Below are 27,054 nucleotides of genomic sequence, written 5' to 3' on the forward strand. Positions count from 1 at the left end.
GAGTGGACCTGCATTTATCAGTCCCACCAAGTTGCGCAAACCCAAAACTTGCAGTTACAAACTTGATGATTTCGATCAGTGTGCAGTCCGTCAATTTGTACAAAGTTTATATGGCATAAAAAAACAACTACCCACTCTGGATACGATGTATGATATGGCAAAGTGCCAGCTGAACTACAAGGGTTCTAAGGAAAGTTTTCGAAAAAATCTTAAAGACATGGGGTTTAGGTGACGAAAAACGCAGTCAAACCGTAAACTTTTAATGGAACGTAAAGACATTGTTTCCAAGCGTTTGCAATACTTGCGTGCAATAAAGAAATACAGTGAAGAAAATCGAACACTCATCTTTATCAATGAAACATGGTTGCATGTACACCACATTGTCCCAAAGTGTTGGCAACTTGAGGGTGAAGTCATAATAAATGGGGTTCAACCTCTGTCTGGCACCGGACCTCGGCTTATTGTGGTTCATGCAGGGGGCGAAAACGGTTTTGTTCCAAATGCTTTGCTTGTTTTTGATTCCAAACTCAAATCAGCAGACTATCATGATGAGATGAACTTTGATAATTTTTCCAAATGGCTCCAGGAAAAGTTGATCCCAAACCTTCCAATGCACTCTGTCATCGTTATGGATAATGCACCATATCATAGCAAGCAAGTGGACACATGTCCGACAACTGCCAACAGAAAAGATGACATAAAAGCGTGGCTACGAAGACACAATATCTCATTTGATGAGAAAATCCTTAAAACCGAACTATTGTTTCTTGCAAAATCCAACAAATCGGGCCTTGTCTACAGAGTAGACATGATGTTGAAGCAACATGGTCATGATGTACTACGTCTCCCTCCATACCACGCAGAACGAAACCCGATTGAGTTAATTTGGGCAAATGTGAAAAATTATGTCGCTTCACAGAAATTGCATTTCACACAAAGTTCCTTAAGAGGAACATAAATGAAAGGATGTCTGCAATCGGTGCAAAAGTATGGTCGGAATGTTGTAAACATGTTAAAACAATTGAAGATGGTTACTGGCAATGTGAAATAGTAGTAGAAAGGGAAATTGACAGACTAGTGATTGACTTAAGACTTGTAAGTGATTCAGACAGCGAGACTGATTCAGAGAGTGATAATTAAAGCATAAATCAGTAAGTCCGCCTTATTTTCCAGCATGGTTGTGTCTTGTATAATAATTGACACATACTATATCAGGTTTTTACTGTTCCCATACTTTGTCATAAAAAAATCTTTGGTGAGTTGTCTGTATTTTATATGTTTTTAGTCACTGATAAATCTACTGAGTCTGGTACTGAGGAATCCCCAAACCGACAAATTTATGTACAAAGATATTTCTCACTGACTTATCAATGTCAAAAGGTATTTTCAGTTTTCTGTACACAATTTTAGTGACCATAATAAAAATATGACAGAAATTTGGAAATATTGTTGGAATACTAACCATTTCTCTGGAACCGGTTATATAAATTTCCAAGACATGTATTCCCGGTTGATCACCAGCAGAATTATGGACGAAAATCCATACACAGAAATAGGAACAAAATTATGGGATAAAAATATTTCCCCCTTGCTACTCTGATTTAGCCACCATCATTCAGTAACAGATAACTTTTAACATATTAAAAAGTTAAATGAAACACAATTAACTATATGTAGTTATTATCTATTTAATATTTAGCAAATAGATTGACAAGCATTTTAGACATTCAACAATTTTGTTAAAAAAAACCCCAGGAAAATATCATTTGCTTCGTGAAATGGATCTGTGGTCCTAAACATATTTGCTCAGTATATTGTGTTGATTCAATTCGTTGGGATTGTACCTGTTCCCATATCGAGTGTGCTATAACAATTCATGCGTGAAACGCACGGGGGGGTGGGGGGGGGGGGGGGGGGGGTGGGGAGAGAGGGAGAATGAACTTCTCGATATTGATCAGGCAACCTGTCTCCCCCTTGTTTCAAGTGGATCGTTCTGAGGGGCGTTCCCAAGTATGCAAATTGGGGTCATTTGTCAGGTTGTGGATCATCTTATATGTGTCTACCAGTAGCACCCTTGTTTTAGGATGTGGATTTGAATCAGATGAAACAAATGTTCAGAAACTGATGATAAGGATAGCTCAGTTGATCAACATGTATAATTCAGAAACTTCTATTTCAATGTTTATTGTGAGATCGTGTAATGTAATTCAAGTGACATGTCGGCATTCATTGCTTCAAACTTTACTCTCGAACACAATGCTTAATGTTCAAATATATGCATAAAACTTTCTTGTCACAGGTCATAACCTAGCATGATACATCCTCTAAGTTCCGTAATATACATACAGGTGGTGAACTTTGGTGTAAAACATTCAGAATACAATGATTTTACCCCAGTCTAGGCAAACTTAGTCTCAGTATTTTTCATTTCACTAGGAGGAGGTCACGTCAGGTAACCTTTGAAATTGACCAATCAGGACACAGTCTACCAAATTATGAAAGCTGACATTCACACATACCTTCTGAACTTCTACCTTGAAAAGGTTTGTACCTGAATGATTCTGAATGCTTTTTTCCGTACGATCAACTCCTGGGGGATGCACATGGAGCACATTAGAACAGTGAGTTAACAGTTGGTGAAAATAGTCTTTCGTCAATAGTCAAGAATGCCGGCTTGCGGAAATATTAGCTAATGGTAACCATGTCTTCAGAAAGCCCTAACGCATATACTGCAAAGTCAAACATCTGTGCTTCATGCAGATTTTCGTTTACTTGGTATGTCAATGTCAGTGAACAGGGAATTTTGAAAGTCCTGCCGAACCCTAAACAGTAGCTGTTGTCTGATTGGTTAAATTTATTCGATCACCTCGCATGTGATTGGACGGTCATAGATCGCTCAAAGGTTACCTGACATGACCTTCTACAAGCATTTGTCACACTCAGTGTAGGAGTGTAACAAATAATATTGAGTCTAAGTTTACTTAGATTGGATTTTCCCTAAAACTTTCATCTGAATCTAAAGGTTTTCATTTATATGGACAGTATCCATTGTTGTTCCCTGATCGGCTGACTAAGGTTATGTGTCTCATTTTGACCAGTCATGATCCTTATAGCAGACTGAGGCAAATAAGTGTCATTAAAAAGGAACAATTATAATTATTGTTAGTAACCTTACCTCTGGATTATAGTTGCCTTAATCTGTGCTTGCCACATACACATACAAAACACTAAGTCATAGCTATCCCTAAATCACAGACTTACCTCCCTTGACATTACGTCACCCATTGTCTGTTTGAGCAGCCTCACAATTTTTTTCTCTCAAGATAACCCATCTTCTAGAGGAATGGCAGGGAGGTAAGGGCGGGATATAAGTCTCATAATGCAGAGGTAAGTTTACTAACAATTTCACATAATAATTGTAATTGTTCCTGATTATAGCGAAAACATTCCCTCTGGATTATGGTTACCTGAATCCTACATATAGATGGTGGGTTTTCCTTTGAAGAATGACTTACATATAAAGGATCACACAAATAGACTTCCTTATTCCCATTTGGATAGCTATGACTAAGATTATTAATCATAAGATGAATAAAAGCATAAGAGTGGATTAACAATGTGAAGGAAGATAATCCTTAACCTACTAGGCAAATAGTCTTTATCTTCCAAATTGGATATAAATATATACTTAATAACCTTAAGAAAGGATAAAGTTATTTCTGGTTTCGTGACATCACTTCTGGTGCTATATTCTATGTGACTTCTGGTTCCTGTAATGTCACTTCCGGTTAGTATTCTTACTGCAAGACCAGTTACGTCACTTCCAGCTGATGTCGCCCTTTAGTATCATGACATGATTTCTGGTTGATGACATCACTTTTATTAGTTACAATTTCAGATTATGACATCACCTCTGTAAGTGATGTTACTTGCAGGTTGCTTTTTACTCAATACAGTTAGTATTAGCAAGGAAAATGAGAAACTCAAGACTTATCAAGTAAACTGCATCTTTATCTTACTTCCATGCTGTTGACATATAAAGAAAACGAGCGTTCAACATTCATTCAATGTCTACCAGCTACCCTCTGCCATTTTTTAGGCACTAGGTGGAGGAGAGATGCTCCTCGTTACTACACGACCAAGGGACTTAAGGCCCTCAATAGAAGAAGCCATGTCCCTCAAATAAAAATTAATAAAGGCATTTGTGGACTTCCACTAGACACCACACTCTCAACAGATACTAAACCGCAAGCAGCTACGGATGATGCGAAAGCCCTAATTTCATGGAAAGAAAACTTCTTAGAAGCTGATTCCTGATCTAACCCTTGATAAGCAAGAGTTACAGTTTTCCAAAGCCATGAAGCAATAGTATTCTTGGAAATCTCTGTATCAACCTTAGTTTTACATGAAAGGAAACGTCATCCATGTTTCCGTCTAAAGTCCGCTGTACAATGTAGATACCATCTCATTGCACCTACAAGACACAGTATCCTATCAGATCTAGACGTATTTGAAGGAGGGATTGGTTTTGCCTTGTCGAAACATCAGTAAAATTCCATCTGAGACTTTCAGGCTCGATTTTCTGACCTCAAAATTACTGAGTGATCCACCTTCTGACGATGACGAACTTGTTCAACTCTTCTGTGATACTCTTACATCACTTATGGATAAGCAAGCTCCTGCAGTTGAGAAGAAAGTGATCCTTCGTCCACATGTCCCATGGTATGATGAGGCTGTATGTCACTCGAAGTGTCTACGGCACAAAGCAGAGAGACAATGGCGCAGTACTCGGCTAGAAAAACATCGGCAAATATATCGTCAGTGTTGCAATGATACCAGATGGCTGATTATTTCAGATAAAAGGAACTAGTGTCTCCAAAGCATAACCCACAGCATGGGTAAGCCAGCATCCCTATATTGGTTCATGGGCAAACATGGGATACAAGAGTGTCCCTCTTAATGGCTTCATAGTCATGGAATAGCAGTGATAATAATGCTCTCATTACCCCTGCAAACCAGTTAGTATAAGAAAAATGCCTATGGAATGGATGAATGGGTAGCAGCATCAATGTTCCTTAAGTCCCTGACTTTACAGTTAAATGAACATCCTGTAGCTGTGCAAAATCCTTATCCATCTTTGGCGCCATAGTCAGGATAAGTCTGTTGTGGATGGCATACCATGGCCTTTGAATCACCTTCGGTAGATCACTAATAGAGGAAGAGAAGCATTGGCCAAACTGGAATTGTATGAGTCCAGAGTCAATTTAAGAGCTGATGAATGGGGAAGAGATGATCAAGGTATTTTCTTCTGTGTTTAACAACCCCAGGATCCCAACTCCACAGGCTATTCCCATACCAGTTCTTCTCCTTGGGGAATGACTGTGCTTGGAGAAAGACCATGAATAAGTTCCACTTTCAACTTAAACAACCATCCCAGTAAAAAATCCTCTACCGAAGTATCCATTGGCTGGACTGTTAATAATCCGGGTGAGAAATGGGATGAATAGAGGTGACCTCTGAGTCTGATAAGTCCCGTACCTGGGGTATAATTGGAGGCTTGTCTGTTTCAGTATACACAGTGGCTCCCGTGGAAAGACTGCTAGGCCTGTGGACGGTTGGCCCTTGATCCTTGGTACCGTAATATCCCGTGGAAGCCATGGCTTGCTGGCCAGTGACTGGGTGGGAGGGAAAACCTGTGGAAGGTGAGTCACGCCCATCTGCCGAGTGAAGCACATTCCTGGTCTGGGACAAGGAAGCAGGCTTTAAGTGAGTGGGAGTTTTACTACCAGGCCAAAAGAATGAAATAAAAATATAAAAGAGTGAGTGGGTGAGCTTAGTTTTACGCTGCACTCAGCAATATTTCAACTACATGGCTGCTGCCTGCAAATAATCGAGTCTGGACAAGACAATGCAGTGATCAACCAAGTCAGTGAGTATCACCACCTGATCCCTTGCCTCTTACGACAAGTACAGTCACCTTTTATGGCAAGCATGGGTTGCTGAAGGTCTATTCTACCCCACGACCTTCAAGGGTCAAATATAAAAGAAAAAGGGAAGGGGATATTATGACATGTTGCAAATGGAAAAAAGTCACTTTCTGTGTGGTTTATCTGGACATATATATGTGTAAGCCTACATTTTCATCAAAAGTTCTGTTATTTATGTTACACTCCACTACTGAGTCTAACAAAACCTAGTGGGAGGTCATGTCTGGTAAGCTTTGAGACTCGCCAAACAGAACTCATCTTATCAAATCATGAAAGTGGACATTTGCACATTATGTAACCTTTTGAACTTTTACCTTGGAAAGGTCTGTACCTGAACGATTCCGAATGCTATTTTCCATACGATCACTACCGGATAATTGAAAATTTACAAAACTTACCTGGAAGTTGATTGAGATTATATGAAACCAATCACTAGCAGAGGGATCGCATGAGATAGCGAAAGCGAGCAGGGGTCATAGTTTAAAGGGTTATTTGAAACCCGCTCATACAAGGGACGGTAAAACCAACCAGTGTGGAGGGCAGTGTGATCCCTCTGCTAGTGATTGGTTTCATATAATCTCAATCAACCCTCAACTTCCAGGTACGCTTCGTTTAATTTTCAATTATATTTCAACCAATCACGTTGCAGGACACAATCACGTGAGATATTTAAAGCCAAGGGTTTCAAATAACCACACCGACCAATATGAAACATATTTATATTTATTTCGTGTTGACAACTTTACACAGGTAAAGGCATACGAACGTTCAAATCCAATCAATTCTAGGCATTTTCAAGCAAAGTGTGTGAAAACACGGTTGTTTCTAACACAGGTTTATTGTTTATTTCCCCGAAGGTAGAGTCATTACTCCAGCCTGCAGTTTGTAGAATGGTCTGCTGAGGCACACTGTAGTTCTTTGATGCAGCACGAGTGGAGTAAGGTCTGAATATAGTGGTATCCAGTCCACTGAGCTCTAAACCCCATTTAACCCATCTAGCTACTGTGTCTTTGGCAATGGGCTTGTGAGGCCAATTGTAGCTGAGAAACAATTGAGTGTTGACACCTCTGAGAGGGGCCGTCCTCATGAGGTATTCTCGAAGCACAGTCACAATACACAATCTTCTGTCTGGTGTGTATGCTGCAATGCACAGTTCTTGTTGATGGCTGCCTACTTTGCTATGTTTCAACTAACTATCTAATCTAAGTTAGCAACTATCGTCTGAAAGTGTCATGTTTCGTATGTCCAAGCAATGTACAGTTTGCAGTCTTTGCCCAGTTAACATTGCTATCAAAGCCATTGCTTTAAGTGTTAAGTCCTTTAAGATCAATTTCCGAACAGGTGACTTTGAGCGAAGATAATTAAGGACTGTTCCAGTGTCCCACGTGACAGTGTTTCTGGGCATTGCCGGTCTAGGGTTGTACACTCCTTTCATGAACCTGTTTATCAAGGGGAGACTACCAATGGTTCCACTATCTAACCCAACTATAGATGACAGGGTTGACCTTGCTGTGTTCAGAGCACTATATCCAAGCTGCAGGTCATACAGCTCACACAAGAAATCAAGCACGTCACTTACATCTGGACACAACGAATCAATCTGTCTTTCACCACAAAACACCATCCACCTGTTGACATAGGTGGCATGCGCACATTCAACATGTTAGTTCAAATGTTTCAAATTCAGAATGAGTCTATAAGTGCCGTTTTTCTTTTTCCAAATGAAGATTGTGGACACATATTCCCCATGCTCATGGTTACAAGACATGATTACATTATGTAATCTCAGTTTCCCTATTTCAGTATTTATGATGCGCCTTTCAAAATCATTGAAATTTATCTCTTTTGGCGGCAAAGTCTGAAAGGGAATGTCATCAAAATTGATATGGCAACCATTCACATTCTGTAAGATAACAGGGTCAGAGGTTAGTTTCTCCCACTCATCAGAGTAAAATTGAAGCTGTCCACCTTTAAAATCCTTAGGATCGATGAAAGGACATTCAGAAATGTTCCTCACCTCCTCTGGGCTACTGCGTGATTCTAATATCTCCTCTTCCCCGTCCTGCAGCTTCCTGTTCTTGAACGCTGGGGGGTCGGAATAAAAAACCCTTCCCTTTTCCTCGTGTCAAGGGGTTGTAGTTTGTGGGTCCATGGTAGTGACCCGATCTTTGATCACGTGGGTGCAGCGTGAAGTTCTTTTTGTGATCATTTCGACCAATGCGGGAAGAGATTTCTGAGCTCTGAGCCAAGCTTGTGTGTTGCTGCCACCGTCTTAATGGTAATGGTACAACCAGGTTGTACATTGGTGTATTTGCTCCACACAACTGCTTGTATTGTACATGGAGGAAAGGCCAAAGCAGTTCTTGGCATCTCAGGTTCAGTTGTGTATTGGTGTGTGAAATCAAAGCAAGGGCATCCGTTGTTTTTCTCACCACACCCACAAAGTCAATGCTGTCAACTGACTCTTCTTTGGTTTTTACCTTGTACACAGTATCCAAGACTTCTAAGACTGTAATCATGGCTTTGATCAGGGATCCTTGAAGTCTTTGCCATTTAATATCCTTGGCTTTAGAGTCCTTGCTCAAGGACGGTCAGATATCCGGGTTAACCTTTGACCCATCAAGTCTCTCACAGTGCTGAGGACGATTGTAGGTAGCGGCCTTTTCCTTATATTTGTCATCAGGCATGGTTCTAAACAGCAGACTATCCAAGGCCTCAGCAATCTTAGGATGAACATCCTTAGCTACAGCTGCAGTTCCAGTGTATTCCTGAACCAAGCACTCAAGAATATCCTCGTGGGTGTCCACCTCCTCATCACTTGAGCTGCTGCTATCTTGCAGGAGGTCATCAAAGGCGCTTGTCGCTGACTGAACAGTGAAATTCAACGCTTGGGGGGTTCCTGGAGGGATGGCTCACTGCGTGACTGCTTCTCTGGCTGCCCTCCATCCTCCTCCTGCTCCCTGGCACGCTTGGCAGGAACGAGAGAGCTGACATGCTCCAACAATACTTGAGTAGGGTGTGCCTGTTCCATCATCTGCTGGAATAACCGATTTGTGTCAGGAGCTTCTCCTCTACCCACATGGGATTGTTGCGAGGTTTCAGTTAGCATATGATCTCTGCATGCTTGATAACTGTTTTCCCACTCTCTGTTCTCACTTTCACCTTCAGACAAGCGGCCAAAGCCACGGGGCAACTTCAGCATGGTGTCGGCCATCTTGAAATTCTGGTCTCAGAGCCTGGTCACGGAGCTGGAGAAGCTCTTCCACGTAAGGCCAGTGAACCTTCTAACATAGTTTTGTTCTTCACAACCTTATTGAAAAATACATGAGCATCTGTACTTAGATGTCAGCTATAAAATGAATAGCATTTGATCACTTTCCAAAAGGCATTTAGTTTTCACAGCTTTGGCCAAGGGACCTGCGCTAATTTACACTTGCTAGAGGGGTATACATAGTATGTAATCTATACTACCAGTTTTTCCATTTTGTGGGTTAGAATTGTGACTTGGGATTAGATATCGTACTCTGACAGTCTGAGGGTGTTGGTTTGAATCCCAGTTGGATGTACAAGTTCACTGAAAGCTCTTCTAGTTTAGATCACAAGAAAGCAGAGATAGAGAAATAAATTCTTGCAACCGGCACAATAGAGTTGGGACTAACTGAGAGGATGGAAATATGCCTTAAGGACGTTGGACATAAAATACCAGAATGCCAAGAAATTTCTAAATTTGGTATTATTTTATAGAAAAATGTGTCCCAAATCTAATTATGTAATAAAAATAGCAGTCATCACAGCATTTGTTTGACAAGTGGTGCCCCCATGTGTCACCTTCTGTAGAAAGTAAAGGTAAATTGTTTACATTTATTATTCAATATGTGTTTTATATAAAGACATGTCAGTATCAATATTAAATAAAGCAAGAAAATCAACTTTCAAGGCAGTATGTAGGATCTGACACATTAACTAATTTCTAAAAAACAGAAAATGTTTATACAAAGACAGAAAAGATTTTCATAATGACAAGATTTTTTTACAAAATGAATTTGTATATAGTAAATTCACACAAAATTAATATTAAAAAATAAAAGGTATATGTTACCAGAGGATATCAACATTATCTCCAATTAAAACAGCACACCAAAATAACATTTGAAAAGAGAAGATAACTCTTCTCCAGGTTTACCTCAGGATAAATGCTTGAGTGGACAAAATACCATGAACTATGATCAGAAGCAAGATAAAGGAAAATATCTGCATAACATAAATACTCTACTTCTACTGTCACATCCTGTCGCATACGGTATGCACACAAACCACAGTATCCAACCTCTTTAACTTTGAAATATAAGGATGTCAATACCTTTTGACTTCATGTTGAGTAAGTGAGTGAGTGAGTGAGTGAGTGAGTGAGTGAGTGAGTGAGTGAGTGAGCAAGCGAGCGAGCAAGGGACCGAGTGAGGGACTGAGTGAGGGACTGAGTAAGGGACTGAGTAAGGGACTGTGTGAGGGACTGAGTGTGGGACTGAGTGAGGGACTGAGTGTGGGACTGAGTGAGGGACTGAGTAAGGGACTGAGTAAGGGACTGTGTGAGGGACTGAGTGTGTGACTGAGTGAGGGACTGAGTAAGGGACTGAGTAAAGGACTGTGTGAGGGACTGAGTGTGGGACTGAGTGAGGGACTGAGTGAGGGGATGAGTAAGGGACTGAGTGAGGGGATGTGTAAGGGACTGAGGGACTGAGTGAGGGACTGTGTGAGGGACTGAGTGTGGGACTGAGCGAGGGACTGAGTAAGGGACTGAGTAAGGGACTGTGTGAGGGACTGAGTGTGGGACTGAGTGAGGGACTGAGTGAGGGGATGAGTAAGGGACTGAGTGAGGGGATGTGTAAGGGACTGAGGGACTGAGTGAGGGGACTGTGTAAGGGACTGAGTGAGGGTGGGTGAGTGAGTTTAGTTTTATACCGCACTCAGCAATATTCCAGTTATATGGCGGCAGTCTGTAAATAATCGAGTCTGGACCTTACAGTCCAGTGATCAACAACATGAGCATCGATCTGCACAATTAGGAACCAATGACATGTGTCAACCAAGTCAGCAAGCCTGACCACCCGATCCCGTTAGTCGCCTCTTATGGCAAGCATAGTCACCTATTATGGCAAGCATGGGGTTGCTGAAGGCTTATTCTACCCTGGGACCTTCAAGGGTTGACTGAGTGAAGGACTGAGTGAGGGGATGAGTAAGGGACTGAGGGACTGAGTGAGGGACAGTGTTAGGGACTGAGGGACTGAGTGAGGGGATGAGTGAGGGGATGAATAAGGGACTGAGTAAGGAACTGAGTAAGGTGCGAGTGAGGGACTGAGTGAGGGAAAGTGTAAGGGACTGAAGGACTGAGTGAGGGGATGAGTAAGGGACTGAGTGAGAGACTGACTGACAGGATGTGTAAGGGACTGAGTGAGGGACTGAGTGAGGGACTGACTGTGTAAGGGACTGAGTGAGGGACTGAGTGAGGGGGTGAGTGAGGTACTGAGTGTGGGACTGAGTGTGGGGATGAGTAAGGGACTGGGTGTGGAACTGAGTGAGGGACTGAGAGAGGGGATGAGTAAAGGACTGAGTGAGGGATTGAGTAAAGGACTGAATGAGGGACTGAGTGAGGGATGAGTAAGGGACTGAATGAGGGACTGAGTGAAGGATGAGTAAGGGCGCGAGTGAGGGACTGAGTGAGGGATGAGTAAGGGCCCGAGTGAGGGACTGAGTAAGGGACAGTGTTAGGGACTAAAGGGACTGTGTGAGGGACTGTGTAAGGGACTGAGTGAGGGTGGGTGAGTGAGTTTAGTTTTATACCACAAACAGCAATATTCCAGCTATATGACAGCAGTCTGTAAATAATCAAGTCTGGACCAGACAATCCAGTGATCAACAACATGAGCATCGATCTGCGTAATTGGGAACCAGTGACATGTGTCAACCAAGTCAGCAAGCCTGACCACCCGATCCCGTTAGTCGCCTCTTATGGCAAGCATAGTTACCTATTATGGCAAGCATGGGTTGCTGAAAGCCTATTCTACCCTGGGACCTTCACAGGTCGTCTGAGTGAAGGACTGAGTGAGGGGATGAGTAAGGGACTGAGGGACTGAGTGAGGAACAGTGTAAGGGACTGAAGAACTGAGTGAGGGGATTTGTAAGGGGATTAGTAAGGGACTGAGTAAGGAACTGAGTAAAGTGCGAATGAGGGACTGAGTGAGGGACAGTGTAAGGGACTGAGGGAGGGACTGTGTAAGGGACTGAAGGACTGAGTGAGGCAATGAGCAAGGGACTGAGTAAGGAAATGAGTAAAGTGCGAGTGAGGGACTGAGTGAGGGACTGTGTAAGGGACTGAAGGACTGAGTGAGGCAATGAGTAAGGGACTGAGTAAGGAAATGAGTAAAGTGCGAGTGAGGGACTGAGTGAGGGACAGTGTAAGGGACTGAGGGACTGAGTGAGGGACTGTGTAAGGGACTGAGGGACTGAGTGAGGGGATGAGTAAGGGAATGAGTGGGAGTGAGTGAGGAACTAAGTAAGGTGCAAGTGAGGGACGGAGGGGATGAGTGAGTGTGATTACCTTAATGCTGCTTGGAACATTATTTCAGTGTATGACACCTTGATGTTGGGGACAGAGTGATGTGATGCTTGCCAGGTTATATGATTATGATGTTGGTGAACCCACAAACACCAGCATGGTGCTGACAAACCTACAAATTTAATCAGCACAAATCTTGGATTCGGTTTCTGGCATCACTAGGTAACACAGCCCTGCACAAAAAGTTACTGCACCTTAGATAAGTGGGGCACAGATCAAAAGCTGGATGACTAAAACTTCCCGATACTCCCTACCTCCCATCTTCAATCCTACCACCAACTCCCTTTACACCTATCTTTCTTTTCAAACCCTCCATCCCCCAAATCTCCCTTCAAATCCTATCCCCACATTCAGGGTTTTGGGCTGACCCTAAGTGCATCATTGAATAACCAGACTTCTACTTGAGGTACACTATGGTATGCCAGTATCTGACTGAAAGTTCTCGTAGCCACACTGATATGTGCGATGAGTCACAGGTAGATGTAAACATTCTGCTCTTCTCAGTTGCGTCTTGTAATCCCAGGCTAACCTTCCATGGGGAGATGTGCTTTTAAATATGAACATATGTTCACTGTAATTCCAAAGTAGGAAACACTACACTGGAATTCCATTAAGCAATAAAAACCCAACTCTCACCACACTGATGGCCATTACCATGATTACCAAGAACAAAATAATCATTAATCATTGTACATGCAGGCCCCAGGTAGCTTTGAAAGTGTTATTACAGACAATTCAGTTAAAAACAGACACACATTACATGCTTAATGGATCCTCATAACATTTTGACTTCAACACATAATTTGTTTGATACCTTCATCATGTTAAACTGCCCTATCAAGATTTAAATCATCAAACAATAATGTCAGGGGTAGAATCTCATCTCATAAGTTCCACATGTTCATCCGGCTCAGAATATGTCAAAAGTTTTCTATTCTACTCATTTGCTCTTTTGATAATCCTACTAAATTAAACTTTAAAATATTGTTCCAAACAACAACGCAATGTTTTTTTGTTTTGTTTTTAAACTATACAGTGGAAGCTGTCTAAACTGGCACTTGTTGGGACTGAAGAACTAATCCGGTTTAGACAATGTGCCGGATTGTAGAGCTGATGATAAACGTACAAGTCATGTATGGGGCTGAGATTTTATGCCAGTGTTGACAACTTGCTGGGTTTTGACAGCTTCCACTGTAAATATTACAATGATGGCCTTGATAATGTTGCAAATATACTATTGGGATGAAAACTACGGTTTAAATTTACTTAGACGTTACACAATTACACAACACTTTGTCTTTATCTGTGGGCTGATTCTAAATCATGTCCATTATGCTGTTTTCTTTGCAATGCATGCATACTGTACCATAACAGTAATGTGAAATATGATGAATTTCTTTCAGAGATTTTTTTAGCTTTAACTGACTCTGTCACTTCTGTAACATTCTGCAATAATCAATTTGATATTAAGTCAACAATCATCAATCTCTGTGATTACAGATCTTGTTTTGTTTCTGTCACTCAACTTTTCCATGGATCAGTAGTTGTACTTGAACAGAACACAACAACACAAGATAGAAACAATGAAACTGTAAAGCATTTTTTCATGCATCCTTAACAACAAATATTTAGCTACATCATCATCCAAAATCAGTTGTTCTCACTTTCTTTTTTTTGTTTTTAAATTTTCATCGAAGGGGACATTAGAGCTGGGAATCAGACCTAGGTCCTCGCCGTGAGCTATTGCTTTAACCACAAGGCTACACCACCATGCCTGCTAAAGGAAAATAGAAAATGAAGTACATGTATGTTGTAGAAATCAAAATAGCTTTTTTCACACTGTTCAGTGAAGGTTCAAAAGGATCAGCTTTATCTGTTCAAACAAAGGAGATGGGGTAATCCAAGATATTCTGTCAGCATGAACGAACACAACCCCAGTCATGCTTGTTCAATATGGGATGAAACAGCAATATCTTGTTAAATATCAAGACTGAATGGGTTTCAGTAGATTAGTCTGGATACATGGCATTTGAAAACATTTGTTAACATGATTGAACCAGTCTTTGCCTTCAGCATGCTAAGGCATAAAGTAGATTTTCCTGTCAGCATGGTATCCTACTTTGCTTCATTGTAAACCATGAGTAACACATGAAACTTTGACCAAAAAACTAGTTTGGGAAACAATTTAAAGTGACACATCAACCATGGCTGTGATGAAAACACTAACAGAAGCATGCAAGAGTTACCTCCCATGATGTTGTCAGGCCCAACTTCAAGTGACAATTATTTTTGTTTGGTCAAGTGATACATATCATTAATATTGGGTAACCAATACACTAACATGTCAGCATGACATTACTGTCAATTTAAAGATATTCAAGAGAGTTGACCAAATCTTACCTAACCTGGATACTTTACATTTTTTAAATTTCACACAAAAATCAAGAAAAAAACACTCTTTTTCGAAAAATTCATGATTATTTAATTTTTTAACTAACAGAATAATGAAGGAATCTGGTCCAGTCAAACATACCAGTAAATCATATTATCTCTGACAATGCCTCTGGTATATCAACAGCTTTTCCCTTAGAAAAGCCTTAAGAACTTGCAGAAATCTACATTCTTCAAAGGTTTTGCTCCTTGGCTAAGACTGATCAAGCATTACATAGCAACTAGTGTATTTCAAAACTACAATTGTTAATGAAGTTCAAAACAAAATTCATGATGCATAGTAAAATAATCCTCTGAGAACAAAGACCAAACCTGGAATGAAGGGAGTGGTGTTCTGCCAATAAACAATGCATTTTTAATGAATATTGCTGTAGATTACTTTGATTAATATTTCATCTGTGCAATAATGCATACTACATAACAACAACAAAGACAAGACAAAGACATCAGGCATTCATGACCATAAGTCTGTCACAGTTGTCTCCCCTGTACATGTGGATTTGTTTACTTCCATTACAGTATTGTTCACCATTAAGACCATGTATGTCATCAAAATCAAAACAAACTATTAGTTTAGATTGACAATTAATGCAATTATATTTCATGTTTTTGTGTCTCACCAAGGGCATTTGTTACATCAGTTTTCTGGTACCTGATAATATGAATTACCTTTATCCAGTATGTACATCATCTGTAACTTAAGTTTAGCCAGTGTCCCATATCTCTATCTGTCCAATAATATCCTTCATTCATATATTAGGCATGCACTGGCTTGTATCAGGGGGCAACCTTAGTGTTTCATTTCGAAACAGTTCAACAGTGAGTGAGTTTAGTTTTACACTGCACAAAAATTCTCACAATATCATGACAGGGGATACCAGAAATATACTTATGACTATACTGAATCCAAATCCAGGTCTCCAGCATGAAGATTGGATCCTTTAACCATTAGATTACTCTACTGTCCCAGTTGACAATAGCCTTTTACTGATCATATTAATTTCAAACAGTGAAAACATGCTTTCACAAATGAAGCCTGACACACAAGTTATTCAAGTTACAATGTATGCAAATGATATATAAGTCCCTTTTCAGCAGATACAGAGGTCAATAAAAATTGACAATGATGACTAACCATGATTGCAGCTTCAACATGACATAAAAATATCATTTTTCTTAAAAAAACAAGAAACAAGCACTTCAATTAAACGTAATTTAACCCTGTGGTTCTTCTAATTAGTTATGAATGGTCAAATACTTCATGTTAACTAAGGGTCTGACCATAACTGAAAACAAAGTGATAACAATAAACATGATAAATAATCATCATGGCAGATGTCCCAGTGATTGCTAATATATATTTAAGACAGGCCAACAAACATTTTCCATGATTATCCTGATTTAAGTGAAAATAAACATGGAATTGTCTCAGCATATCAAAAAATACAATGTTTATCAGCAAACAGTCCTCTATCAAAGTACAAAACTGGTTCATGTAAACATGGTAAAAGTGCAAAGTTTCCAAAAATCTCAGTCTCTCATTAAATCAATAAATGACTATCATTCATTTCAACTGTACAGTTTTGCAACACAACATGTTAATTATGTTGTAAGACTTCTGCCCAAATTAGGGCTCTTACGATACACTGACATATTCTGTGAATTGAACCGTAGCCCTTCATGAATTCATTATTTGTGGTCACTAGAACTGAATATGAATGAATATTTACCATTTTTTTATCTGAGCATGTTTTACTTGAGCCCTTGTTAAAGAAAGATATGCAAGAACAGAATGGAAAATGTACTAGCATTGCAGTAGTGAAAGTCATGTTAGTTTGCAATGGCTGCACATGGTATTGTGGACTATAACTATTAGTCTATTACATACCAAATTTGAGTATCATGATCACTGGTCGTTATTACTACTACAAATTTACAGTCAACATGGGGGTTCTGTATTGTGCATCAATTACTTAACCATGTTGACTACAATAGCATGTTCGTGAATAATTATTCATATTCGTTACCCAAGATTAGTGACACATATCATATTCGCCACATAGTGTATTCCTTGCAGCCCTAGCTTGTATGCCCCCTAATGATTTCTTTGAGTCAAAAAGTGGCATTTTTAGAAGTTGGATATATCTTTTAGTATGTTCAGACACAATTTAGGAATGAGTGAGTGAGTTTGGTTTTACACCGCTTTTAGCAATATTCCAGCAATATCACGGCGGGGGACACCAGAAAATGGGCCTCACACATTTTTTCTACCCATGTGGGAAATCGAACCCGGGTCTCCGGCGTGACGAGCGAACGCTTTAACCACTAGGCTACCCCACCACCCCACAATTTAGGAAACAAGTCAAAACTCAACCTGACTCACGCTTGACTAGGATGAATTCTCAGGGGGATAGGTGTGGCTTTCCGGACTGATCATTGCTACTGGCTCACGACCAGTTATCACCGTGAACCAGTTATCGCCAGGACCTGACACTGACAGCTTGACGTGTACTTCCATAGTATTTCACACATTGACCAATCACTAAAGCGATAGGCCACTAGAGGCACTACTGCCAGGTGTTGGCGACGATTGGTACACGGTGACAACTGGTCCCTTGCCAATAGTAGCGGAACGTCAAACGTCTTGGGCATTTACTACTTTTTTGTGTTGACAAAGTTACATAAACATACGAAACACAAAAAATATATTTGGGATTTGAAGCAACCCAAAAAAACACAGCTTATGACATATGACACAACACTGTTGTCACTGTGATTTTTCCATATTTTTCAGCCCACTGACACATGTCATTACAATCCACACACAGTTCTTGTCAATAGTCAATACTTGCAGACGTCAACTTAGACAAGAAGGACGAGGAAACTGTCTGGATAAACAAATGCATTGGTCAGTGAGTAAATAGAGCATTGTTTACTTACCAAATGTAAATAAATAAAGTCAGTTTGGGTGCCACCGCTAGAAAGTACCACTGAAGCTGTGACATTATCAAAACATTATTGTTCAACATAAAAGTTTACCTTCGAAACTTTTTTCCTACCGGATGTAGGTGAAATGGAATAGCTTCGCAGTCGGTATTTACATAGACTGTGTAAAATATAAATGTTGCATATATATCATTAATCGACCTAATATCATTTCTGACCTAATGTTTTACCTAATGTTTTACAAATATTCGATGTTTGAATTGAATGCACATCCAATCATCAATCAATTAACTTCCGTGATCCTAGTACCGGGCAGAAGGAAAATGGCGACCACCATAGCAGTCCGTACTCGAAAGAGCCGCCGGGGTAAAATCAAATGCTGCCTCTGGTTGTGTGATATCTGACCCCCAAAACAAATTTTAGAACTATGATATACCTTTTGCTTTTAATTTGAGAGATGAGAAAGAGTTCCGCCCGTTACCCCTTCTGCATACATAGTACATTTTCTCCAGGTGAACCCGGCTTTATAAGACATGTTCCAACACTGAAATTAGTTCATTGATTGGGCTTTTTTTCTTTCCAGCTGTTCTAGTTTATTGAATGTATATTTCTCTATTCCTCATCTGACAACACTGAGTTTTAACACATTTATAAAAAATTGTATTATTTTAACATACTGAAAGACTTCTGAAAATGCCTTAGAAACGATTTAGGATGTGGCTTTGAATAGAGTCATGCTATCACTATGTCAAAAAGAAGCAGGTAGGTGCGTTTTTTGCAAACGCTGTATCACAACGAGTGTCATAACAGTGGTTGGGGTTGGGCTTGGGGATAGATATCAACTGATGAGATAATTGTTCAGGAAATTAAACTGCGGAGACAAACGTACGTCATGTCATAACAATTTACAAATATCCAGACCTGTTGATCATTGGATGGCCATGCCACCTATATATTTTGAAATATTTAATATGATGACTAATTTAAGCTTTTCTATGGGTACCATACTGTTTTACATATCTCATCATAAACTTTATGTAATAAAGACACTTCAGATGTTAATAGATGAGACACTCAACACACATGAGAAAGCATGAAATATCTTTGAGTTGACCCCTTGTGCCCGTAGGCAGTACATGCATTTCATGTCAGGTGAGTCGACGGTCTGACGTTATACCACATAGAGTGACCTAATTGCCATCTGTAGTTTGATCTATTGCTTTCAGCAATTATTCGTTAAGTAAACATGATTTTCAGGATATTCAGTTACACATCCCACTGAATGCCCAAATTAGGTCGATGTGGTTTATTTTGACATTTGTTTTTTGCAAATGTGTAAAATCTTGGGTATACAGAGTGATAGCCTGAAATGAGCTTTTTTATCTATTTCTGACAGAAGTGTAGTCATTCCTGAATATATCATCATCAATCTCAAGGCACCCCAACGCCATACCAGTTTCCACAACATGATCATTTTGTATATTTTTGTTTTTACATTTCTGCATATTACAATATGTTACATAGGCAGTACTAGTGACAAGTAAATAGCTAAAAATGAAATGTCATCCTTATGTAGGACAGGTTTGAAAGCATTCTAATGAGAAATAACAAACTGACTTACTGAAATCAGAGAAAATGACGCAGTGTATATTAGAGTTAATTTTCAGAATAATTCATTCCTCCTGTAATAATGCACAACCTTGGCACCATTGTTTTGTACCTTCTACAAACTACGTTTGTATGTCTTTTTAATTTATCTAGTGCAGGGTTAAACCTAGGATGCATTTTTGCTGCATTTCTGCATCAAATTATGGACTGCTGCAGACAGACATTTTTGGGGTGCATCCTTTGGATACAAAATGTTTGAAAACACCACATCTCCAAAATACAAGCTTGGCTTACATAAGTATAAATATTGTTATCCATCGTGCAAAATACTATGAAGTGAACCAGCTTCAATCTACATGCAGTAGTATCCCTAACTTGTTAGTTGTAACATTTTCAGCCAATGAAAGCATGTGTTTCTTTCATTTGGTAACTTTCGGTTTTCGTTCATGATTGTGAATAATCATGACTTAGAAAAAAATTACAAGCTACTTAAAACAGTATATTTACATACAAGCTAAGTAAACACATTAAGCTGAACACTTCAAACAACCAAATCTCAAAGAGGCCCACCTACTATTAACCTGGTAGGGCACTTGGTGCTTGCTATCAAGAATTAAGACCCACCGAAATTTGACCAGGTGGGGCATTGGTCCACCCTCCCAAAAATCCAGGATTTATCCCTATTGATGACAGTTTTTCAGTGGGATCTGATTGTTCATTGATCTGAGCACAACTGTGTCTTTTCTCTGGATCTCAGGCAGTGGCTTGGTTCAACTGCAAAGGAAAGTAGGCATTTACTTGTGCTGGAGGAACATTTGTGTATGCAAACATGACAACCTGTTAACTACTGATGAAATATTTGAGAAAGTTGTTAATTTTAAACTTTTTCTTAGTTTGCATGGATGTCATGAAATATGATTACCAAGGTAAAATCAACAGATTCATGGGTAATCAAGGTAAAATCAACAGATTCATGTACATTTGAAATGGCCCCTTATTTAAGAATAATACACTTGTGAGAGACATACTTTTTAAATGCTAGTTAACCAATAACTGTGCTTTGGTGTGATACTTCAATGATAATAAAGTAGACTCTGTTTCTATTAAGTATATCGCGATGTCATACGTTTCCGATCATCATATGTTTTCGATCGACCATTATCATTCCCATTTATAGCGCAAAAATGTGGGAAAATCCATGAGAAGCATCCTGCATGTCACCAACATGATCCCCGCTATTGGTGGGAAATAAATATACTATGAATCAAAGATTATGCATCAACAACAGTAAAAAATCAACGAAATATTTATTTTAACTAGGGAATCATTAATGCAATATGTACCTCATAATCAAATGCATAAAAATCCTAAATCTTTACTCCAAAGATGCCATTCATGTTTCGCCTGCATGGTTTACATACTGCCATACAAGATCATGCTACTAGTCATATGACCACACTGCTAGATTTATTTTCATGGTTCTCCCAAATGGCAAAATTGATTTCATAAAATCGGAATTGAATTGCAAAATTCATTTCCAAGCAGATACTAGTGCCGTTTAAATTATTTTGCCTCATGAAGGCTATCAACGCAAAAAGGCCAGATACCGGCATTGTAATTATTAGGCTGTAGATAATGATGATAAGGTGTAGCTGGATGGGGAATCCTATGACCTTCCATCTCATGTGGTACACACCTTGATAAATGACATGGGAAATGTACCCAAAGTGTATACAAAGTGTTTTGTTTCTGGCTACAGTTGAAACTGTTTAAGAGCAAATTAGAAAGGGAAATTCTTTATTATCTCTGCAATCTGAAATGTTTGACTGTATAGTGAGAGTTTTTTATACAAGGGGTATGTCATACTATCACAACATTGCTAAAAATATTCAGCCAACGAAAGGATTGAAAACATATGACGTCACGTCCAGCGAAATTTTGAGACTGCTTCGATAGAAGTGGCGGCTTAACGATACAAAATGTGTGATATGCATGGGAATATAATAGTTTATGAAATAAACTTCATCTTGTCTGAAGGTAGGCTGAACGATATTAAAAGATTGTTTTTACTTTTTGTTCACGAAATGTTTTATCGGTATCCGATCAAAAACCCATTACGCTAGGATACTATACTGGACAAAATAAGTTAGGGATATTGGTATTTTTATGATTGATATTTTATCAGTCTGTCAGTGAATAAATACATCACTATTCAAAATTTCAAAATTTGCATATATCCTTAACTATTTTTGTCCAGTATATATACGGTATGAATTGATCTGAGGTTATCTGGCCCTAATTTCTTTAAACAAACTTAAGTTTTTACTCAGATCTCAAACTGCGTTCCACGAATTGAAACAGCTGAATCTTAAACTCAACTGCATTTTTGAATTATAAAAGCCCAAACAGCTTAAGTAATCTATCCACCAAACTCAAATTGTCTCCTATAGTTTGCGTTTTATGCCGATTTCAGTTCATTCTGTGAAATGTGTTTTCTCAGATTAGAGTGAAAACTTAAACTTAAGTCAAAACTCAGACTTAAGTTTGTTTCGAATCAAGGAATCAGGGCCTGAATAGGTTATGGTAAACCACATGAAGTTGATGTGGACATGATATGGCTGGAATACTAAGTAGAACTATGTCGTGTTACTCTTACTATTCCAATCACTAATGAAGGAAATGAACTTGAAGCTGAGTCAATGTGATCTCTCTTTTCATGTTTCATGAACAGCAGATGTGGTGGCGTACAGTGAACTGGCAGTGCGAGGAAACTCATCCATCATTGAATACTGTCGTACTTCTCTGTCAGCATTGTCTGGGGCTACGGCTGGCATCCTAGGATTGACGGCTCTATATGGCTTTGCTTTCTACTTCATCACAGCCTTCCTGTTGTCAGTAAGTTGAATTGTTACCATGGGCATTATAATTTATATGTTGCATAATATCCTCATTCTGTATCGTCAGAAGTACTTAGCCAGACGCTGAATAGAAAGTCCTGCATGCATCAAATTTTGGCTGACAGAGAATTTCGCAGATTGTCTGCTCATCAGACTGATACTGTTGGCATGTTGGATTTGTTATGATCAAAGACACCGGCAGTATCAAATAACTAGCCTCAGCGAGACAAACCAGTGATTAATATTGGGAGCGTTGTCCATAATGTCAAGATATGAAAACAGTAACAATCAGTCAACTATTTCATCGTGCCTAACCATCTGATCTGGTTTGTAGGATCCTGATCATGCTGATTGGAATATTTTCAGACTGACACGATACAGCAGGACTGTTGTAAACATACTTTTTTGCTTTGTGTTAATTTCATGGATCTGACAGTTAAGGCTACATCTGCCATAACTGTCACCTGTTTGTTTGGCTGCCACTTGTAGCAATGAGAATGAGAGTGACTTAACCTGTCAGACCGCGTTTATTGCTTACTCACGGGAAATCCCTACCTGCGTGATGTGTACAGTAATACGTTTACTCATGGAAGTATTAAGTACTTACTGGTAAACTCATATAAGATGATCCACGACCTGACAAATGACCCCAATTTGTATACTTGGGAACGCCCCACAGAATGATCCATTTGAAACAAGAGGGAGACAGGTTGTCTGATAAATATCGATAAGTTCATTTTCCCGATGCGTTTCACGCATGAATTGTTAGAGCACACTCGATTTGGGAACAGGTACAATCCCATCGAATTGAATCAACACAATATACTGAGCAAATATGTTTAGGACCACCGATCCATTTCACGAAGCAAATGTCATTTTCCTGGGTTTTTTTTAACAAAATTGTTGAATATCTGAAATGCTTGTCAATGCCCCAGTCATCTATTTGTCTTCGTCTTAACTAAAGGTTAGCGTGGAATATCAGTATCTTATGCCTGAAATTGCAGTCTTATCATTCGAAGGAATATGCGTTGTTGATTTCTTGTCACGGTTAGCATGTATTGCACATGCATAATCGTCAAGCTACCTGTAGCAGCCAAGTGTACTCGCCCAATTCGTTGTACCGCCTCTCTTGTCACGAATGTGTTTAGTGCGCAGGATCATCTAGTATGTGTCTAGCAGTAGGAAGTGAGATATTGTGTTGGTATACTGTATACAGAGATGAAAACACATCAGTCTTATGTTCCAAATTCTGACGATCTGACGATGGCATTACAAATGTTGATCAAAGAAAGCGCCTACCCCCAAGACACCTCGACTTCCAGATCCAAATGATTGCAAAGATGACAATCGGTTTTGCATCAAATCATCTGTCACTATGATTGGTCAAAATAGAATGTGACCAATTTCAATGGCATCCCAACCACCCATTGGTGTTTTTTTCAATGTAGCAACAGGATTTGGCTCATTAATTACTTTTGGGACATGATTTGGGAAATCCATTACAGCAACAGTTAGTATCATTCTTCATGCTACTATCAGTCGTCATTTTAAGATTTCCATAGATTTCTGTCTTCAAACTCGATGTGTTATAGTAACAACCCAGAGGCAAGCAAGGGTAGAATGAATGAATGAAGGGTTTATTCGCTGTGTATACATTTTCGTGGTAAAATGTTTTGTGCATATTGTGTGAAAATAAAACCTGTGTGATATGTATCAATGAACCTGAAAGAAACTGAGACTACCTACTATGTTCAGTTACACAGCTGTGTCATGTCTATTTTCAGATGATGTTGTTGATAAAGGCAGGGTCAAGATGGAACAGTTATTTTGTCAGCAGGAGGATTCCCTTCTTCAACGGAGTCTTTGGTGGCTTATTCGTATCCTTGAACCTTTTACTGTGTATATTTTTACCTTACTGGTAATGTAGTAAAATAAAAGTACTACTCAGTAGAAACCAATTCAAACCAGAACAGAACACATTACTGTGTTCACATGACATGAATGCCACATGGTTAAATGGGACCAAAAGCCACACAAAGTAAACTTGAAACACATTAATAACGTGCAAATATACATCTCTTCAAGAAGGAAAAAGTCAAAAACCATTCTTGAAAAATCTAAATAAAGAAACACAGACACACTGCAACACACTCAAAGTGTTAAGTCGCAAGTTTAATCGGTCGAACAAGCGCACTCCCTCTCAGACAGGTGACAAGCAGTAATGTGTATATACGTAACACCAGGATTTTTTGGGTCACGTGGGTGCAGTGCGATGGTAAGATGGCAACTCACAGGGTTGGAGCAACATCTCTTCAACATTTCCATCATACAGCTTCATCTTGTCAAAAGGAAAGAGTAAATGCATTAAGGAGATTTTACTAGAATTAAACACACGAAAGTTATATGCAGCGGATATGCTTATTGGCTAAGGATTTTGTTTTGCGTCCAAGTGATGGGCATTATAAATGACTATTTTGTGTGATTTAGTGGTTACAGCATTCACCCAGAGAGCGGAAGGTCGCGGGTTTGATCCTCAGCAGTGTTATGTCAATAGATGTTTAAATATGGTAAGTTGTTGGTCCCTGCTTGCCACATGGCTTTAATGGGCACAACAAGGACTGGTTAGCTCTAAGTCAATATAGTGTGTCTGAGTGGGGCGGAGCTGGCTCTATAAAACAGCTGAAGTCTGGGCTAGCACACTCAGCCACACATACATACATATGCACATAATCATGTGAGCGAAATATTCCATTTAACCCCATTTCAAGACACTTCATGTACCATGAGGAATGGTGCATCCTTGATTACAATGGGTCCTATGTTTCTATTCCATAACTGATAATCTGTACCCATTGATTCATCACAATATTTTCATCTCTGAATTAAATACTCTGTATTACTGAGTTAGTGAATGTTGTTTACATATATTATGCCAGTATGTTTCCTTAACTTCCTTGCAGACATATGTTTTATTCTGGACGTATCCTTTCTGCTGTTCATGTCCCCAATAACGGTTTGTAAGTAGACTATTAGACTTGTGCCAGAGGCTTATGGGGTGGCATGGTTATACAAGTTGTGAGTGTTGACAAAATATGAGTTATGAAGAATCTTAGTGTACTAAGAGGTACACTCTTTCAGGTTTTAGATGTATGTTTGTGTCTAACTATGTCATTTTTGGATCACTGCGTTTGTTTTCTGAGAGTTTTGTTTAGACAGTTGTGTTTTATGCTGTTTTCAGACTAATCAGACCAGTTTGTACACCCAAATTTGTAAAACATTTCAGACACAATGTTCGAAGATTATAACACACAGTTTTTGAGAGTTTATTAAAGATATGGACAAGTGGATTTGGAGGTACACAAAGAAATGACATATTTGGGAAGAGTATCTGTAATATAATTCAGTTAAACTACTGTGTAGCAAATGAGTTTAGTTTTATGCCACACTCAGCAATATTCCAGCTGCATGTCGGCAGTGTGTAAATAATCAAGCCTGAACCAGACAGTCCTGTGATGAACAGTATGAGCAGCAAATGGGGTATAAATGGGATACAATGCCATGTTCAATTAAGTCACTGAGTCTCACCACCTGCTTGTTGCCTCTTAGGCTGCATAAAAAATTAAATGTTTCTCGGGCACATTTTCTTTTTCAAAAGTGATGAGGTCGGTATGGCTTTTTTTCTTTTCTTTTTTTTTTGTTAATTTTTAATTTTTTATGGAGAGAAAGTGACAAGGGAGGAACTCATTTATATTTTTAATTTTCTCTCTGAAATATAGCTTGGAAAGTTTAGCACATGTTAATGAGTTGTAGATTCAGTCAGACTTGTTCTTACAGACACTCATTCTTATAGTGGACAAATGGACGATCGGGATGTGGCAAAATCAAAATGATTTTTTTCTAAATAGCAATAAAAAATTGTTACACACATAAAAGTGATGCGCCGATGCCTGAGAAACATTTCTCTTTTTCTATTTACCCTTACAACAGCAAGGGCTACTGAAGATAAATTGTATCTTGGAAGGATATCCAGTGGTTCATTATGATAAAAATGACGCAATATGGCTGCCACTTTTTTTGTCACATTCTGTTTGATTTTACCATGTGTACATCCTTAACTAGTGTTTCAGGTTTTTGTATGGGATGGTTCACGTATACTAGCAGAGACCATGGAAGATCTGATCCAGACTAACCTGTCATTTCTTATACCAGTCATAAATATATCTCATTTTGTATATAGCCAGTGTCTATTGTGCAATAAATTATTGTATCAATGTCATGTTGGTTCTTTGGTCATACACTTTTTGTTGTTTTTCCTGTTCTCAGCAATATTCTATCTATATGTTGTCGTTGTGTAAATAATAGAGTCTGAACCAGACTATCCAGTGATCAACATCACAAGCATCATTCTTGGCAATTGAGATAAAATGACATGTCAAGGAGTCTGACCACCCGATCCCATCTGTCGCCTGGGATCTGATGGGTTACTGATGACCAATTCTATCTCAGATTTTCCTGGGTAATATTTTTTCATACAGAAAAATTGTGGAAATAT

At 39.2% G+C, this 27,054-nt stretch overlaps 2 protein-coding genes across 3 annotated transcripts in view; one reads left to right on the forward strand and one right to left on the reverse strand.

Moving 5' to 3' along the window:
• The window catches only part of LOC137274245 (kelch-like protein 5), a 166,931-nt gene extending 148,826 nt beyond the window's left edge, over nucleotides 1-18,105 (reverse strand). Inside the window, exon 1 of the mRNA XM_067807333.1 lies at nucleotides 18,091-18,105. The gene's annotated coding sequence lies outside the window, so the exon portion shown is untranslated. The remainder of the gene's footprint in view (nucleotides 1-18,090) is intronic.
• Nucleotides 18,106-18,307: 202 nt separating this feature from the next.
• Nucleotides 18,308-26,778, forward strand: LOC137272837 (ER membrane protein complex subunit 6-like). 2 transcript variants are annotated; one of them, XM_067805243.1, is made up of 5 exons: nucleotides 18,308-18,363; nucleotides 22,337-22,500; nucleotides 24,287-24,379; nucleotides 25,463-25,482; nucleotides 26,630-26,778. In XM_067805243.1, the coding sequence occupies exons 1-5, from the start codon at nucleotides 18,321-18,323 to the stop codon at nucleotides 26,658-26,660; spliced, it is 351 nt and encodes a 116-aa protein (XP_067661344.1). In that variant the 5' UTR covers nucleotides 18,308-18,320; the 3' UTR covers nucleotides 26,661-26,778. The 2 variants fall into 2 exon arrangements, with proteins under 2 accessions (XP_067661344.1, XP_067661345.1); XM_067805244.1 differs by having other exon boundaries at nucleotides 18,312-18,363; nucleotides 22,340-22,500.
• The last annotated feature ends 276 nt before the right edge of the window (nucleotides 26,779-27,054 follow it).

This window comes from Haliotis asinina, chromosome 2 (genome assembly GCF_037392515.1).
Source record: "Haliotis asinina isolate JCU_RB_2024 chromosome 2, JCU_Hal_asi_v2, whole genome shotgun sequence".
Taxonomy (NCBI): Eukaryota; Metazoa; Mollusca; class Gastropoda; order Lepetellida; family Haliotidae; genus Haliotis; species Haliotis asinina.

Excerpts from the sequence above, each read along its gene's own strand:
- LOC137272837 (XM_067805243.1), top strand. The coding sequence starts at position 18,321 with ATGGCGACCACCATAGCAGTCCGTACTCGAAAGAGCCGCCGGG. Across the intron at positions 22,501-24,286 it reads TCACAGCCTTCCTGTTGTCA|ATGATGTTGTTGATAAAGGC; the intron begins GTAAGTTGAATT and ends GTCTATTTTCAG. Across the intron at positions 24,380-25,462 it reads GAGTCTTTGGTGGCTTATTC|ACATATGTTTTATTCTGGAC; the intron begins GTATCCTTGAAC and ends ACTTCCTTGCAG.